The sequence below is a fragment of the Babylonia areolata genome, chromosome 13 (assembly GCF_041734735.1).
Source record: "Babylonia areolata isolate BAREFJ2019XMU chromosome 13, ASM4173473v1, whole genome shotgun sequence".
NCBI classification, from domain to species: domain Eukaryota; kingdom Metazoa; phylum Mollusca; class Gastropoda; order Neogastropoda; family Buccinidae; genus Babylonia; species Babylonia areolata.
This window is the reverse complement of record NC_134888.1, coordinates 37813567-37833650: the sequence shown is the minus strand read 5'-3', so window position 1 is coordinate 37833650 and position 20084 is coordinate 37813567. Positions and strand designations below refer to the sequence as shown.

Here is a 20084-nt window from a genome sequence, read left to right as displayed (position 1 = left end):
TTTGAATAATTTTTGGGTTCATCGTTTTCCCTGAGCCCTCCGCACACCCCCACCTCTTCTCTCTCTCTCTCTTTCTCTGTCTCTCTCACTCTCTCTCTCTGTCTCTCTCTCTCTCTCTATCTCTTTGTCTCTCCCCCTTTGTCTCTCTCTCCCTCCCTCTCTCTCTCTCCCTCTCTCTCTGTATCTGTCTCTCTCTACAATGGTTTGTAGTATCCCGAACGTGACACAAAATTATGTGCGTCGCTTTTCTGCACGTACACACTCTCATACACACGCACGCACGAACATTGGTGTACACTCGCAACAGTCTCTCTCTCATATATATATATATATATATATATATATATATATATATATATATATATGTGTGTGTGTGTGTGTGTGTGTGTGTGTCCTTCCCTCCCTCTCTCTATCTCTCTCTTCCCTCCCCCCTTCTCTCTCCCTCACACACACACACACACACACACACACACACACACACGTTACTCATTAACAATTCTCCCGTTACGTCCCTCCTCGTAACCCCCACACCCCCACCCCCTCCTCTCACTATCACATCTGTTTTGTTCTATCTGTCATGTGAAGTGCAAATACTATTTTCTTTTAAATTGAAGACTTTCACTTCACACGACACACGAACTTAACACGCACGAGTGCACACATTCACACTCCTTTCCCTCTCACCCCAACCACCCACACCACGCACACACGCGCCCGTGCGCACCACTCACATAGTGCGTGCACATACCTAAAACACACACAAAGAAAAAGAGAAAGGGTATTTCGTAGCGTAAAAATGCAGACAGTGCTTCACGAAAACTGTGTGTGTGCGTGCGTGCGTGCGTGCGAGCGCGCGCTTGTGTGTGTGTGTGTGTGTGTGTGTGTGTGTGTTTCTGTGTATCTGTGTCTGTGTGGGTGTGTTGGTGTCATGACGACAGCCGGTAATTAATCGGGCCAGGTTGTTGCCATGGTGATGGCTGTCAGCTCTACATGCCTCGTCACGCCCGGCTGAGCAAGACCAGTTTACCTGACAGGAGAAAGGGGATGGGGGTGGGGAGAGGTGGAGGGGTAATAGATAGGTTTTTTTCGGGGTTGAGGGTGGAAGGGGGCGGGAGGGGTGGTGTGTGTGTGGTGGGGGGTGCTTGGGGGGTCGGGGGGGGGGGGGGGGGACGGGTTGCAAGCGATGGAAGAGCGAGAAAAGGAGGCGAGTTTGCAAAGGACATGCAAGGTACCAGGTAGATAAATCAACGCATTGCTCAAACGTGAGGGGAAGGTTAATTTCAAAAGCATATGACTTCTTTTTTTTCTTTTTTTTTTTTTAAAGAGGGGCTGTTGTGTCCGTGTGTCCCTGTCTGTCCACAGTCCTGGTGGTCCATGCACTTTACCTCTGTGTTCAGTCGTGTGTGCGCCGACTGCTAGAAAACTGTCAAGATATTTGTCTGTTTACCAGAACAAAGGCAAAAAACAAAAAAAAAGAAAACCAAAAAAAAAAAAGCAAAAAAATAAAATAAAAAAAAGAGAAAAAAAACAAAAAAAAACAAAGACGCTGAACAATCGCTTAGACGTGATGAGGTTCTTCTTCTTCTTCTTCTTCTTCTTCTTCGTTCGTGGGCTGCAACTCCCACGTTCACTCGATTGTACACGAGTGGGCCATTATGATAATTATTCCCTTTAAAGTACGTAATTTATTAACCACTTCTCTTCTCTGTTTTATTCTTGCTTGCTGGCTGGAATGTACGGCTGCAGGAATGGTTCGATAATATGTATATATATATATATATATATATATATATATATATATATATATATATATATATATATATATATATATATATATCTTTCTACCCCTGTAAACTTCTTATTGACTCGCAGACTTATAATCATGACGCCACGGAGGAAGGGAAAACAAAAACAGAACTGGGCCATGTAGGCAGCCATGAGGTGAAGACGCAATAGCATCATCATTTTTTTTAGAGGCTTTGTACGTGTCTGTGTCGTCCATATTCTTCGTTAGCTCAAGTTCCACAGTTCGTCTGTTATCTCTCAGCCTGGCTGATGTTCGGATAGATTGTAAGAGCACACGGCCTTGTCAAGTTGTCCCAAACCTAAATGGACCCCCCCTCCCCCCCCCCCCCCCCTCAAAAGTTCTTTGGTTTGTATTCAGTGGTGTCCGCCATAGCAACTGCTGGAAATTTGTCAGACATTTTGTGTGTTTGTTTGTATCAGACATTTATCATATGTTCATGATTATATTCCAGACATTCATTTTTGTATTTTTATTTGTATTTCTTTTTGTCACAACAGATTTCTCTGTGTGAAATTCGGGCTGCTCTCCCCAGGGAGAGCGTGTCGCTACACTACAGCGCCACCCATTTTTTTGTATTTTTTGCTGCGTGCAGTTTTATTTGTTTTTTTTCCTCTCGAAGTGGATTTTTCTACATAATTTTGCCAGGAACAACCCTTTTGTTGCCGTGGGTTCTTTTACGTGCGCTAAGTGCATGCTGCACACGGGACCTCGTTTTATCGTCTCATCCGAATTACTAGCATCCAGACCACCACTCAAGGTCTAGTGGAGGAGGGGAAAATATCGGCGGCTGAGCCGTGATTCGAACCAGCGCGCTCAGATTGTCTCGCTTCCTATGCGGACGCTTTACCTCCAGGCCATCACTCCACATAGTATCACAGTATCATGACCGTGAAGATCGTGAAAATGTACAAATACTCATTGGGTTCATGTGGTAGGGACTGACGCTGCAACGCACAAACTCCTTCATCACAAAGGGGAAAAACCTTTCCTTTGTGACGTGTTCGCAATCGAATTCCAACGCATCTGCCAACCCTTCACCTCTCTCCCTGCTTCTCTGTCTGTCTGTCTGTTTGCCAGTCTGTCTGTCTGCATGTCTGTCTGTCTCTGTCTCCCTCTCTCTCTATCTTTCTCCCTCTCTTTTCTTCTCCGAACTCTCTCTACCTCAGTCTTTCACTCTCCCCCACTCTCCCCCTCTCTCTCTCGTTTACTCTCTTCCTCTCTCCCTTCCCAATATCCCCTTTTCGTTCATTGATTCTCTCTCTCTCTCTGTATGTGTGTGTATCTGTGCGTGCGTGTGTGCGTGCGTGTGTATGTGTGTGTGTGTGTGTGTGTGTGTCTATTTGTGTGTGTGTGTGTGTGTGTGTGTGTGTGTGTGTGTGTGTGTGTGTGTGTGTGTGTAAGAATGGGCCATGCCTAAAATCTTAATCCTTGAATGAAAAACATTTTGAGTTCTGAGTTCTCTCTCTCTCTCTCTCTCTCTCTCTTCCTCGTTGTTATTCATCTATCGCGATATTGTATTGTACATAAGTTCTATGTTTATGTTTGCACACGCTTGTGTAATTTTGACATTGGTGTTGTGAATTGACTCTCGCTTTGTTTTTTTTCTCTCAGTTATTATTCTTGCCCAGAGGGCCGGATGTAAACAAGTACTTTGTGCTTACTCATTTACCCTCGTAAAATAAAATTTTGTTCGTTCGTTCGTTCGTTCTCTCTCGTTCCAGACGTCCTGGTCAGTAACAGCACGCCTTTTCTCACTGACGGAGACTTCCTGGTCACCTGCGGGGTTACCGAGGCCTTGGGGTGGTCCCTGGTGACGCTGGTGTTCACAGCGGATAACTCCTCCACGCAACGAGTGCTGGCGACAGTTCGCAGTGATTCCTCCCCGTCTGTGGCCGTGACGGCTGATTCCTCTACCACGTCACCACGGCTTTCGGCGTTTGCTAACACGTCATCAGACCGTGTGTCTCTCGTCGTCAATGTCACTGACGTCACGTGTGCCGATAGGGGAGACTACCTGTGTCGTGTGACGATGTTCAGCGGAGAGGAGTTCTCTGCTGCTGGCCGCGTTGGAATAAAGGGTAACTCTCTCTCTCTCTCTCTCTCTCTCTCTCTCTTAGTGTGTGTGTGTGTGTGTGTGTGTGTGTGTGTGTGAATAAGCAGAGAAGCAGAGTAGCAGTAGCAGCAACAACAGCAGTAGAAGTGTAGTAGTTGTGGCGGTGGTGGTGGTGGCGGCGATGGTAGCAGTAGTAATAGTTGCAGCATATGTGAATGAAATGGAAACAGGGATAATCTGTGATTCAAAACAAAACGGGCGCTCACGCCGCACTCGTGTCAAGAGAGAACTCGGCATACAAGGAGAATAAAAGAAAAAGCTTTATTTGAAAGAAAAAAACAAAAAACAGCTATCTCACACACACTCGTACAGAGGACAAATGAAATCTAAACCCCCTGTCCCTTCCAAACCCACTAACAAATTGTAAAATATATTATCTCCCGCCTACTAAGTAATAAACAAGATGGGAATCACACTCACACTAAATCTCACACTCTCAGATGGACGGAGGCTCTTGAACTTAACTCAGTCCATGTAACTGTCCATTTGAGGTCTTGGGATCAGATTCCGAAGAGGCTGGGTCACCCTGAACGGAGGCTACCATGCACACCGGGATCCCATCAGGACACTGGAGAGGAGACACCAGACTACCATCTACCGCTTTCGCACAGGACACTACGGCTTCCGAGCACACCTGAAGAGGATTGGAGTGGCAGCCACATCCCTATGTGATTGCGGCCAGGCTGACCAGACCCCATCCCATATTCTCCAAGACTGCCCCCTGTATGAGAAGATGCGGCAGCAGTCCTGGCCTGGGGGTGCTGACCTCAACACCAAGCTCTGGGGGACGGTAGCCGATCTTCGCCGGACGTCTGAGTTTGTGGCATCCCTCGGACTTCGACCCTGACTGCGTAGCTGTCGAACGCAAAAGAAAAAAAAGAAAGAAAGAGGTCTTGGGATTACTCAGGGAGTTCATCGAGCCGTGGGTTGTAGTGGTGTAGAAAGGCGAGGGGTCCAGAACTTGCACCGACGTCCCTTCCATTGTCGACGGCCCGCCCGCGTAACTCAGCAGCTCAGTCTGGAAGTGGTGGATCCCGGAAACAAAAGCCAAAAGCTGACCCAGAAAGGGTTAAAATAGTATAGCCTCCACACACAAAACTGTTCTCCATTCAACCGTCCGTCTTCATTCGACCAAAAGGAAAACACACAAAGTCATTAGCCACTGGGAACCTGAAAAGAGAGATAACTGAAAAACAACAACTAGGGTTTGGAGGAGTAACCTCCCTGCTCTGGAACTGCCACAACTGAAAAGAAAAGGGGGAATGACACGCATTCTCACGCACACACACAACTTCCCCCGGCTGAAAAGGAAGCCGAGCAATCCCCCGGCGTGGCATGGCTGGAAAGAAGCTGGCTCTACTAAACGCAAAAGTGTTTAAATCAGAAGAAGCCAACGCTCGCCCACTAACTAGATATACATATACACTGTCAAGGAACAACAACAATTAAAGTAGGATACCCTTCTGTCACCCTGAGTATATGTTGCAACCCTATACAGAAGCAAAACCATTCTCAGAGATAATGATAACCTAGTGATAGATACCCGCACGTACCACTGGCATAAAGCATAGTCGAGAGGAAAACATACTAACCACAAAACGCCGATCATTAGAACACAAATACAAGAAGTTATTTACTATCACTCATGTCAATGGCACATAATCAATAAAACCGAAACATGAAAATTAATTCGAACGAAAAGGAAGGGGGGTGGGGGTGAAGAGGGAATGGTTCCGAAACAATTGTAGTTAATCAAATAAATCCGAAGGAAAGTATTTGTTATAAAATAAAATAAAAACTACACGATTTACGAATGGCAGTGGACTCGCATCAACAGCTCGTGAAAAACAGAGACGAAGGACCATACAGTTGCTATAACTTGGCCCCCTTGTCCAAGGAACGCTTGGGCACTGGTCAGCAGCTGTGTGACCACAGTGGTGCAACACGAGATGTTGCCGAAATACAGGAACGAGCCCGTTACCAGAGGTTCTGAGGCAGAAAACCTCTCCTCTCTCAGTGCCAGGATGGGAGTGATCCATTGCTGTTTGTGGGTGTGCGAAGAAAACTCCATCCAGCTTCACTCACACGTCAAGTATGCCCACCGTCCAATCAAAACCTTTGCTGCGCACCCATTGCACGTGCGATGCACAGCAAAGTTGAAGAAGGGAAAAGAGAAATGTTGTACCCGACAACTGGTTGACCCTTTCTCTCCTGCCAGCACTCTGTTTCACCGGGTAGCAGCTTGTCGGGTGCGACACCATGCCTCAAACGTCTATCACTGTGCCATGCCTCAAACGTCTATCACTATGCCATGCCTCAAATGTCTATCACTGTGCCATGCCTCAAATGTCCATCACTGTGCCATGCCTCAAATGTCTATCACTGTACCATGCCTCAAATGTCTATCACTATGCCATGCCTCAAATGTCTATCACTGTACCATGCCTCAAATGTCTATCACTATGCCATGCCTCAAATGTCCATCACTGTGCCATGCCTCAAATGTCTATCACTATGCCATGCCTCAAATGTCTATCACTATGCCATGCCTCAAATGTCTATCACTGTACCATGCCTCAAATGTCCATCATTGTGCCATGCCTCAAACAACATATATCACTGTGCCATGCCTCAAATGTCCATCACTGTGCCATGCCTCAAATGTCTATCACTGTGCCATGCCTCAAATGTCTATCACTGCGCCATGCCTCAAACAAACATATATCACTGTGCCATGCCTCAGACAACTTATAAAAAGTGTGCCATGCCTTTGACAACAGCTACCATTATGCCATGCCTCAGACAACACACAAAAATTGTGCCATACCCAGACCAATCACTGTCTAATGCCCCGGACAACATCTGTCACTGTGCGCCATACCCACCGACATATGTAACTGTTCCACGCCTCAGACAAGACCCCGTAAAGTGTGCCATTCCCCAAACGAAGTGTTATAACTACACGTCATGCCTGTGTCTCCTCCAGAGCTGCCTTCAGTCCCGGTCATCAACCAGACGTGGAGCTCCACAGCATGGGACGCCACTCCTGTCTACACGTGTTCAGCCAGGCTGGGTTATCCGCCCGGGTCGCTGTCCTTCAGCGTCGTCAGGGACGAGCACTCTCCCTGGGAACGCCTGCCCCTCACTGACGTCACAGCGGGGAAGCACTGCCAGGACCACAGCACCATCACCGTGTCGGCGCTGGAGCAGGCGTTGCTAGGCAACGGCTCTCGTTTGGTGTGTCAGGTGTTCAGTGAGCATCTTCCGCTCATCGACCCCAGCAAGTACTCAGCCGTTCTGCACCTTGTCAACAGCCACAGTGAGTAGTACAGTTTTCTCTGCCACTCTGTACTGCCTCCACAGCTCTTATTGTAGTGCTCTTTTTTTGTCACAACAGATTTCTCTGTGTAAAATTCGGGCTTCTCTCCCCAGGGAGTGCGCGTCGCTACACTGAGAAGGAGCGCCACCCATTTTTTTTTTTTTTTCTGCCTGTAATTTTATTATCGAAGTGGATTTTTCTACATAATTTTGCCAGGGACAACCGTTTGGTTGCCGTGGGTTCTTTTACGTGCACTAAGTGCATGCTGCACACGGGACCTCGGTTTATCGTCTCAACCGAATGACTAGCGTCCAGACCACCACTCAAGGTCTAGTGGAGGGGGAGAAAATACTGGTGACTGTGGGATTCGAACCAGTGCGCTCAGATTCTCTGGCTTCCTAGGCGGACGCGTTACCTCAAGGCCAATACTCCAAGACTACAGTTTGTATTCTACATTCTGCCGTTCTGTATCTCTTCATCAGTCACAGTTAATGTTCCGTGTTCTTTTGCCTTCGGCACCTTTTCAAAAGCCACAGTGAGTATTCCACGATCTCTGCCATTCTATTCTGAGCCTCCTTAACAGATACAGTGAGTATTCTACATTCTCTGCCATTCTGCACAGCCTCCACAGACACAGTGAGACAGTGAGTATTCTGCGTTCTCTGCCGTTCTGCACCTCAACAGCAGCCAGTTCTATGTTGTTCTGCACCTCAACAGCAGCCAGTTCTATGTTGTTCTGCACCTCAACAGCAGCCAGTTCTATGTTGTTCTGCACCTCAACAGCAGCCAGTTCTATGTTGTTCTGCACCTCAACAGCAGCCAGTTCTATGTTGTTCTGCACCTCAACAACAGCCAGTTCTATGTTGTTCTGCACCTCAACAGCAGCCAGTTCTATGTTGTTCTGCACCTCAACAGCAGCCAGTTCTATGTTGTTCTGCACCTCAACAACAGCCAGTTCTATGTTGTTCTGCACCTCAACAACAGCCAGTTCTATGTTGTTCTGCACCTCAACAACAGCCAGTTCTATGTTGTTCTGCACCTCAACAGCAGCCAGTTCTATGTTGTTCTGCACCTCAACAACAGCCAGTTCTATGTTGTTCTGCACCTCAACAGCAGCCAGTTCTATGTTGTTCTGCACCTCAACAGCAGCCAGTTCTATGTTGTTCTGCACCTCAACAACAGCCGATTGAACTTAGTATTCCGTGTTCTCTACCGTACTGCACCCCCTCAGAAGCCACGGTGAGTACCCCACGTTCCGTTCTGCACCTCCTCAACACTACCAATGAGTATTCTGCATTCTCTGTCATTCTGTTCCACCTTAACAGGTACAGTGGGTATGCCACATTCTGTGCCATTCTGTGTGTGTGTGTGTGTGTGTGTGTGTGTGTGTGTGTGTGTGTTATGTTGTTACTTGTTATTTCTTTGCGTTATACACCATTACCATATTATTGTTTCTTTGATATTTCTTCTTTTGCAGTTGCTGTAAAGCGCCTTGAGCGTTGGAAGGCGCGTATCAATTTCCATCGTGATTAATATAATTATGATTATGATTAGTATCATTATCATCATGACCGTTGTTGTTGCTGCTGTCATCATTACCATTATTATCATCCCTCGCACTCCTAGAACTAACTCCCACCCCTACCATCCCCACTCCACCCCCTTTCCCATCATCATCGTCAGCTCTGGAGATCCAGACCAGGTCTGGGTGGGTGAACCAGGGACTGGCCGCAATCCGCTGCCGCCTCCTCCTCCTCTCTCCTCCTCCTCCTTTTCCTCCTCGGCCCTGGTCCCGCCTGACGCTGTTGAGGCTGACGTCAGAGGGGCGGGAAGAAGAGGTGGTGACGTCACTGCTCGGGGACGGCAGCGTGCAGTGGACGGACCACTACTTACGTCACCGCTCTCTGACCACGGCGACCGTGTCGGACGCCCTGGCGGACCTGAGTGTCTTCATCTTCTCTCTCAAGTGTGCGGACGACGCGCGCTACGCGTGCTCCTTGCAGCCAGGAAACCTCCCCACCACCACCACTACCTCCACCACCACCACCACCACCACCACTGGCCCTCAGGCTTCTCTCCGTGTCACTGGTCAGTGGTCACTGAGCACTTGGTTGAAACAAATCTTTTTATTCTGAGAAAACATACACGTGCAAATCAAGTTAGCGGAGCAACAAGAAGTTTTACATACAGCTCATGTGGTTGCTCAAGATTGTGATGATTTTGTTGTTGTTGTTGGGTTGGTGAACGTAACACGACTGCAGAAATGTTGAAATACATGTTTTCCTATTTGCATTTTAATGACATGTCTACTTACGTCAGTGATCCTTTCTTTGAGTAGCCATGGCCATGGCTATGATTATACTTAAAACCCTTTGACTGCCGTAAACGTATTACGTACGTGCATAGTGACGTCACTGATGACGTCATCAGAAAAAAGGGGAAATAGCTGTGGAAGGCTGAAAATTCACACAGTTTGTCTAGAGTGGTATATCTCCAGACCATTTTCTCAGTTTTAGGCTTATTGTTTTGGATAATGTTTTATGACCTGAAACACCACTTTCTGCTGTTTTCCCCCTGGCACTGAAGGGGTTTCAAAGGTCTGACGGAAAAATCTAAACATGATCATTGCCCGATTCACACTGTTCTCAACATATGGCAGAGAAGGAAGGGGAAAAAAAACAAAGAAGTAAATAAGAACAAAGAAAGAAACAAACGTAGACGCAGCGGGAATCAAACTGCCGTCTGTCTCTCTGGCTGGATGGCTGGTTGGTTGTCTGGATGACGGGCGCAATAGCCGAGTGGTTAAAGCGTTGGACTGTCAATCTGAGGGTCCCGGGTTCGAATCACAGTGACGGCGCCTGGTGGGTAAAGGGTGGAGATTTTTACGATCTCCCAGGTCAACATATGTGCAGACCCGCTAGTGCCTGAACCCCCTTCGTGTGTATATGCAAGCAGAAGATCAAATACGCACGTTAAAGATCCTGTAATCTATGTCAGCGTTCGGTGGGTTATGGAAACAAGAACATACCCAGCATGCACACCCCCGAAAACGGAGTATGGCTGCCTACATGGCGGGGTAAAAACGGTCATACACGTAAAAGCCCACTCGTGTGCATACGAGTGAACGCAGAAGAAGAAGGTTGTCTGGATGTGCGCCCGTCTGTCCTTGGGTGTTAGTGTTTCTGTGCTTGTCTGTGTACGTGCTGTCTGTTTTCATGTCTGTCTTTGGTGCCTTCCTGCCTGTCTCTGTCTCTGTGCTGGGGAACGGACGTTCGAATGACGGGAAGGGGATGGTGTGTGTGTGTGTGTTGTGTGTGTGTGTGTGTGTGTGTGTGTGTTTGTGTGGTGTTTTGTGTGTGTGTGTGTGGTGTGTGTGTGTGTGTTTGTGTGGTGTTTTGTGTGTGTGTGTGTGTGTGTGTGTTCGGAACCTAACCATAACTGTTGCAACACCGTCAGTCACAACAACATCAATAATGATATCAGCAATAATGGTGATGGTTGCCGCTGCTGTAAAGCGCGGTGAGCCTGCTTTTGAAAGCGGGGAACGACGCAATTTTAGCCAAGGCATTATGATTTGTAGTAGTAGTAGTAGTAGTAGTGTTATTGTTGTTAATATTGGTAGTAGTAGTAGTAATATGATGATGATGGTGATGGACGATGACGATGATATTCTATAATTGTTTCACCGTACTGAATTGATGCTGGTGTTGTTGGTGCTGCGGATGATGATGACATGATAATGATGATAATAATGATGGTGATGAGCAACAATGATGATGATGACATGATAATGATGATAATAATGATGGTGATGAGCAACAATGATGATGATGACATGATAATGATAATAATGATGGTGATGAGCATCAATGATGATGATCAATAATAATGGTGATGGTGATGCATAGTGATGACAATGTCCTATATTTCGCCGTGTTTTGAGTCAGTGCTGCTGCTGATGATGATGATGATGATGATGACGATGCGATGACAGATTATTTTTCTTTTCCCTATGTACACACAAACGCTTCAGCCAAGCCGAGCAGACCAGTTCTCACCGTGCCATCAGATATCTTTCCACGCAGCCATCATCCCTTCGCCATTACCTGCAAGGCCAAAGTTGGACGTCCAGCCGGACATCTTGTCCTTTCCGTCAAGCATCCAGATGAGACTGCGTTCCAGGAGCTGAACTTCAACGAACAAACGACGATCCCTTTGCCTTGCACCACGGAGGCCCGTGGCACGTTCTACGTCAGTTCCGGCGCTCTGCGCAACGGATCAGCTGTGTCCTGCGCCGTTCTGCCCCACCCTGTTGTTGGGGCGCCAGCTGACGCTTATGACGTGGTCCACGTCTTCAACATCTTGCCAGGTGAGTTCAGACAACGCAACGCAACGAGGCACAACACAACACAACACAACAACATTCGTTACAACACACCAAAGCACAGCGCAGCACAACACAACACAACATCGCAACACAGCACAGCACAGCACAGCACAGCACAACGCAATGAATCACAACACAAAAATGACACCATTCTATTCAACACAGCATAGCACAACGCAACGCTACGCAGCACAACACAACACAGCACAGTACAGCACAACGCAACGCTACGCAGCACAACACAGCACAGCACAGTACAGCACAACGCAACGAAACACAACGCAACGCAGCACAATATAGCACGCCACACCACACCACCACACAACGCACCAGAATATAGCACACCACACCACACCACCACACAACGCACCACAATATAGCACACCACAACACACAACACACAACGCACCACACCACAACACAGTGCAATACAGCACAACACACTACACCACCACAGAACGCAGCACAATACAGCACACCACAACACAGCACAACACAACACACCACACAATACAGCACACCACAACACCACACAACACAGCACACACCACACCACAACACCACACAATACAGCACACCACAACACCACACACCACACAATACAGCACACCACACCACCACACAACACAGCACAATACAGCACACCACACAACACAGCACAATACAGCACATCACACACCACACAACACAGCACAATACAGCACACCACACACCACACAACACAGCACAACACAGCACAATACACCACACAACACAGCACACAATACACCACACAGCACACAGCACACAGCACAGCACAATACAGCACACCACACCACACCACACACCACACAATACAGCACACCACACACCACACAGCACAGCACAATACAGCACACCACACCACACCACACAGCACAGCACAATACAGCACACCACACCACACAGCACAGCACAATACAGCACACCACACACCACACCACCACACAGCACAGCACAATACAGCACACCACACCACACAGCACAGCACAATACAGCACACCACACCACACAGCACAGCACAGCACAATACAGCACACCACACCACACAGCACAGCACAATACAGCACACCACACCACACAGCACAGCACAGCACAATACAGCACACCACACCACACCACACAGCACAGCACAATACAGCACACCACACCACACCACACAGCACAGCACAATACAGCACACCACACCACACAGCACAGCACAATACAGCACACCACACCACACAGCACAGCACAGCACAATACAGCACACCACACCACACAGCACAGCACAGCACAATACAGCACACCACACACCACACCACCACACAGCACAGCACAATACAGCACACCACACCACACAGCACAGCACAATACAGCACACCACACCACACAGCACAGCACAATACAGCACACCACACCACACAGCACAGCACACCACACCACACCACACAGCACAGCACAGCACAATACAGCACACCACACCACACCACACAGCACAGCACAATACAGCACACCACACCACACCACACAGCACAGCACAATACAGCACACCACACCACACCACACAGCACAGCACAATACAGCACACCACACCACACCACACAGCACAGCACAATACAGCACACCACACCACACCACACAGCACAGCACAATACAGCACACCACACCACACCACACAGCACAGCACAATACAGCACACCACACACCACACCACCACACAACACAGCACAATACAGCACACCACACACCACACAGCACAGCACAATACAGCACACCACACCACACAGCACAGCACAGCACAATACAGCACACCACACCACACAGCACAGCACAGTACAGCACACCACACCACACAGCACAGCACAATACAGCACACCACACCACACAGCACAGCACAGCACAATACAGCACACCACACACCACACCACCACACAACACAGCACAATACAGCACACCACACACCACACAACACAGCACAATACAGCACACCACACACCACACAACACAGCACAATACAGCACACCACACACCACACCACCACACAACACAGCACAATACAGCACACCACACCACACCACACAGCACAGCACAATACAGCACACCACACACCACACCACCACACAACACAGCACAATACAGCACACCACACACCACACAACACAGCACAATACAGCACACCACACACCACACCACCACACAACACAGCACAATACAGCACACCACACACCACACAACACAGCACAATACAGCACACCACACACCACACAACACAGCACAGCACAATACAGCACACCACACACCACACAACACAGCACAATACAGCACACCACACACCACACACCACACAACACAGCACAATACAGCACATCACACACCACACCACCACACAACACAGCACAATACAGCACATCACACACCACACAACACAGCACAATACAGCACACCATTAACACCACACAACACAGCACAATACAGCACATCACACACCACACCACCACACAACACAGCACAATACAGCACATCACACACCACACAACACAGCACAATACAGCACACCATTAACACCACACAACACAGCACAATACAGCACATCACACACCACACAACACAGCACAATACAGCACACCACACACCACACAACACAGCACAATACAGCACACCACACACCACACAACACAGCACAATACAGCACACCACACACCACACAACACAGCACAATACAGCACACCACACACCACACAACACAGCACAATATAGCACACCACACCACACCACCACACAACGCAGCACAATATAGCACACCACACCACACCACCACACAACGCAGCACAATATAGCACACCACACCACAACACCACACAACGCAGCACAATATAGCACACCACAACACAACACCACACACCACAGCACAATACAGCACACCACAACACAACACCACGCAACGCAGCACAATATAGCACACCACACCACACACCACACAACTCACCACGATACAGCACACCACACACCACACCACACCACTGCTGACACCCCCGTGTTGCAGACGCGCTGTGCGAAGGACAGCGGGAGGCCAACGTGTCCCACCCCACCGACTGCCACCACCTCATCCACTGCAGGAAAAACCTCATCGTCAGCGTCCTCAGGTGCCCGGACGGCTTCTGCTTCAGCAAGACCTCTGGGGACTGCAGCCTGCCCGACCCTCTTCACCATCACACAGGTACTACTGGGAAAGGAGACTGAACCGTGTGTGCACAGTGTCAGTGTCTGTACCATCAGATATATATTGAGGGTGGGGAGATAGTACAGTGTCAGTGCCTGTACCATCAGATATGTATTGGAGGGTGGGGATAGTGCAGTGTCAGTGTCTGTACCATCAGATATATATATCTTGGGGGGTGGGGGGGATAGTGCAGTGTCAGTGTCTGTACCATCAGATATATATATCTTGGGGGGTGGGGGGGGATAGTGCAGTGTCAGTGTCTGTACCATCAGATATATATTGGGGTGGGGGGATAGTACAGTGTCAGTGGCTGTACCATCAGATATATATTGGTAGGGGGGGATAGTACAGTGTCAGTGTCTGTACCATCAGATATATATTGGTAGGGGGGGATAGTACAGTGTCAGTGGCTGTACCATCAGATATATATTGGTAGGGGGGGATAGTACAGTGTCAGTGTCTGTACCATCAGATATATATTGGGGTGGGGGGATAGTACAGTGTCAGTGTCTGTACCATCAGATATATATTGGTAGGGGGGGATAGTACAGTGTCAGTGTCTGTACCATCAGATATATATTGGGGTGGGGGGATAGTACAGTGTCAGTGTCTGTACCATCAGATATATATTGGTGGGGGGGATAGTACAGTGTCAGTGGCTGTACCATCAGATATATATTGGTGGGGGGGATAGTACAGTGTCAGTGTCTGTACCATCAGATATATATTGGTGGGGGGGGATAGTACAGTGTCAGTGGCTGTACCATCAGATATATATTTGGGGGGGGGGGATAGTACAGTGTCAGTGTCTGTACCATCAGATATATATTTGGGTGGGGGTGGGGGGGATAGTGCGGTGTCAGTGTCTGTACAATCAGATATGTATTGGGGGTGGGGATAGTGCAGTGTCAGTGTCTGTACAATCAGATATATATTGGGGGTGGGGGATAGTACAGTGTCAGTGTCTCTACCATCAGATATATATTGGGTGTGGGGGATAGTGCGGTGTCAGTGTCTGTACCATCAGATATGTATTGGGAGGTGGGGGGATAGTACAGAGTCAGTGTCTGTACCATCAGATATATATTGGGGGTGGGGGGTAGTGCAGTGTCAGTGTCTGTACCATCAGATATATATTTGGGGGGGGGATAGTGCAGTGTCAGTGTCAGTACCATCAGATATATATTGGGGGTGGGGGGAGATAGTACAGTGTCAGTGTCTGTACCATCAGATATATATTGGGGGGGGGGGATAGTGCAGTGTTAGTGTCTGTACCATCAGATATATATTGGGGGTGGGGGATAGTGCAGTGTTAGTGTCTGTACCATCAGATATATATTTGGGGGGGGGATAGTGCAGTGTTAGTGTCTGTACCATCAGATATATATTGGCGGTGGGGGGGATAGTGCAGTGTCAGTGTCTGTACCATCAGATATATATTGGGGGGTGGGGGGATAGTGCAATGTCAGTGTCTGTACCATCGAATATATATTGGGAGGTGGGGCAGATAGTACAGTGTCAGTGTCTGTACCATCGGATATATGTTTGGGTGGGTGGGGGGATAGTACAGGGTCAGTGTCTGTACCATCAGATATATTTTTATCTCTCTCTCTCTTGGGGGGTGAGGGGAGATAGTACAGTGTCAGTGTCTGTACCATCAGATATATATATGAGGGGGTGGGGGGAGGGGGTGCGGATATAGTACAGTGTCAGTGTATGCATCATCAGGTAGTTATAGGGGAAAGGATAGTGTCGTATCTGTACAGTGTAAGTGTCTGTACCATCAGATAGATAGGAGGGAAAGAGATAATACAGTGTCAGTACCATCAGATAGATAAGAGGGAAAGAGATGGTACAGTGTCAGTACCATCAGATAGGAGGAAAAGAGATAGTAGTGTCAGTACCATCAGATAGAAGGGAGGGAAAGACTACGGTGTCAGTGTCTGCACCATCAGATAGTTAGGAGGAAAGAGATGGAACCGTATCTGTACAATGTCAGTGTCTGCACCATCATATAGGTGTGTGTGGGGGGAGGGAGAGATAGTATGGTGTCAGTGTCTGTACCATCAGATAGATAGATGGGAATAGTGTCTGATGGGGGAGGAGATGGAATTGTGTATGTACAGTGTCAGTGTGTACACCATCAGACAGTAACCAAGGGTAATGATAATGAAACGTATCTGTACAGGGTCAGTGTCTATTCCATCAGAAAAGGAGGGTGGTGGGAGAGATAAAACCATGTCTGTACAATGTCAATATCTACATAATCAGATTGGTGAGGGAAGCTGATAGAATCATGTCCGTTCAATGTCAGTATCTGCATCATTAGACAGGAGGGAGGCGATAGATCCGTATGTGCTGAGAAATGGATAGGATGGTCAACGTCAAATGCGTGTCTTGGGTTTCTGTGCCTGAAGACGACTACTGCTGTGCCTAATTTCCTCTTCCTCGTTTTTCGTTTCAGGTTCTGTGGGATCAATGTGGAGTTGAGTTGTTGCTATTGTTATTTTACAAGAATGTTTAGCTCTTATTGGACATAATCAAACCGCTTAGTTGTAAATTAGAATATAAAGAATTAACAAACCCAGCTGCCTTCCCAGCCTATCCATCCATCCTCCCTGTCACAACGCGGGTGGTGTGGTGTAATGTGCAGAGCCGGTCGCGGGCCCATGCTACCCGGACAAGGACCAGGTGACGTTGCCTCACCCCGAGCAGTGCACGGCCTTCATCCAGTGTCACCGGGGTCACCACGTCATCCAGCACTGCCCCACCGCCCACCTCTACGTCACCAAACGTCACTGCGCTTCTGACGTCACCCGCACACGCTGCTACAAGGAGCTGAGCAGGGAGGTGGGAGTGTTCACCAACTCCACCCCCATCACCCCTGTGTGACCGTCACCTCGCTGTGGATGTCGCCACGCAACCTCTGTTGTAAGGGGGCTGGACAAGGATTGGGTTGTTCGTCCAGCCATCTGTTTGACCACCCACCAGCCCTGCCTCTCTCCCTCCATCCACATGACGTCATTGTTCTCAGGTCATTGGTGCCTTACATTCACCCTCGTTCACCCAGATCCCTCTTTCCCTGCCCTAAACTTGAAACCCTCTCGCATTATCCTGAGCCATCTTAGTTACGTGTTTAGGGGGAAAAGAGTGGTTGCTAACATTTATCCATCTACCCCTCCAATGCCTACAATCTATGACGGTGTTTCTCATCAGTTTATGTCACCTTTCCCGAACAGTCGTGGGACCTGACATGGTGAATTCTTCCCCTCACTGACGTGTCGACAAGGTATGGCCCATTTTATGTCACCTTTCCTGAAGAATCATGGGGACCTGACCTCGGTGGAGACCTGACCTCGGTGAATTCTTCCCCTCACTGACGTGTCCACAAGGTATGGCCCATTTTATGTCACCTTTCCTGAAGAATCATGGGGACCTGACCTCGGTGGAGACCTGACCTCGGTGAATTCTTCCCCTCACTGCCGTGTCCACAAGGTATGGCCCATTTTATGTCACCTTTCTTGAAGAATCATGGAGACCTGACCCGTGAATTCTTCCCCTTACTGACGTGTCGACAAGGTATGGCCCATTTTATGTCACCTCTCCTGAAGAGTCGTGGGACCTGACTTGGTGAATTCTTCTCACTGATTCGTCAGGAAGGCATGGCTCATTTTATGTCCACTTTGCTGACCCCATGGGGTGGGAGCATTACCATGATGCCATCATTCTGTTTTGGTTTTGGTTTTTGTGGTTGTTGTTTGGGGTTGTTGGTTTTTGGAGGTGGTTTCTTGGGTGGGGGTTTTTTGGTTTATTGTTTGTTTCTTTTTTGTTTTTTTTTTTTTCTTTTTTTGTTTGTTTGTTGTTGTTGTTTGTCATCCACAGTCACTGTCATGGCCCCTGACTCACACTGATACAGTCTCGACAAAATTTTCCTCCCCCCTCCTCCCCAACAACTCATGAAGTGATGACTACGTCACAAATACATCACAGGGATCTGAACCACCCTAACATTAACTATCTGTGATCCTCACATCACATCTGACGTCATGGTCACTGACAGTTACATCACAGAGATCTGAACCATTCTGGTCATTGATAGTTACATCACAGGGATCTGAACCGCTCTGACATCATGGTCATTGATAGTTACATCACAGGGATCTGAACCACTCTGACGTCATGGTCATTGATAGTTACATCACAGGGATCTGAACCGCTCTGACATCATGGTCATTGATAGTTACATCACAGGGATCTGAACCACTCTGACGTCATGGTCATTGATAGTTACATCACAGGAATCTGAACCACTCTGACGTCATGGTCATTGATAGTTACATCACAGGAATCTGAACTACTCTGACGTCATGATCATTGATAGTTACATCACAGGAATCTGAACCACTCTGACGTCATGGTCATTGATAGTTACATCACAGGAATCTGAACCACTCTGACGTCATGGTCATTGATAGTTACATCACAGGAATCTGAACCACTCTGACGTCATGGTCATTGATAGTTACATCACAGGGATCTGAATCACTCTGATGTCATGGTCATTGATAGTTACATCACAGGGATCTGAACCACTCTGACATCATGGTCATTGATAGTTACATCACAGGGATCTGAATCACTCTGATGTCATGGTCATTGATAGTTACATCACAGGGATCTGAACCACTCTGACGTCATGGTCATTGATAGTTACATCACAGGAATCTGAACCACTCTGACGTCATGGTCATTGATAGTTACATCACAGGGATCTGAACCACTCTGACGTCATGGTCATTGATAGTTACATCACAGGGATCTGAACCACTCTGACGTCATGGTCATTGATAGTTACATCACAGGGATCTGAATCACTCATGGTCACTGACAAATACATCACAGAGATCTGAACCACTCTGACATTGATCCTCACATCAAATGGATTTGAACCAGAAGTGATCAGTCATGGCCTCGTGGGACACTTCCTGCCAGGTGAAAGACAGCCCAGTAAAGTACAGCTTTCTTTTCAGATCTGCATGAATGCTGAAGAAGCTAGTGCTTTGACAGGCATGGCTTTTGTGTACGGAAATTGCTCATCAGAGCATATGTTTGTATGGACTGGGACAATAAGAGTTGAACGGATCACTGTGTGTGTCGGGGTGGGGGTGGGGGGAATGTGATGACAGGGGGGGGGAGGGGGGGGGGAGGAGGTTTGAGGCCTCATTTGTGTATGTGAAG

The 20084-nt window shown here is 48.0% G+C and overlaps 1 protein-coding gene across 1 annotated transcript in view; it reads left to right on the top strand.

The window, feature by feature from the left end:
- Positions 1 to 17852, top strand: part of LOC143288929 (uncharacterized) — a 32718-nt gene extending 14866 nt beyond the window's left edge. Inside the window, exons 7-12 of the mRNA XM_076597608.1 lie at positions 3529 to 3885; positions 6907 to 7239; positions 8923 to 9327; positions 11273 to 11608; positions 14670 to 14843; positions 17500 to 17852. Of these exons, the coding sequence (XP_076453723.1) occupies positions 3529 to 3885; positions 6907 to 7239; positions 8923 to 9327; positions 11273 to 11608; positions 14670 to 14843; positions 17500 to 17738 (1844 nt within the window). The 3' untranslated portion in view covers positions 17739 to 17852. The remainder of the gene's footprint in view (positions 1 to 3528; positions 3886 to 6906; positions 7240 to 8922; positions 9328 to 11272; positions 11609 to 14669; positions 14844 to 17499) is intronic.
- The last annotated feature ends 2232 nt before the right edge of the window (positions 17853 to 20084 follow it).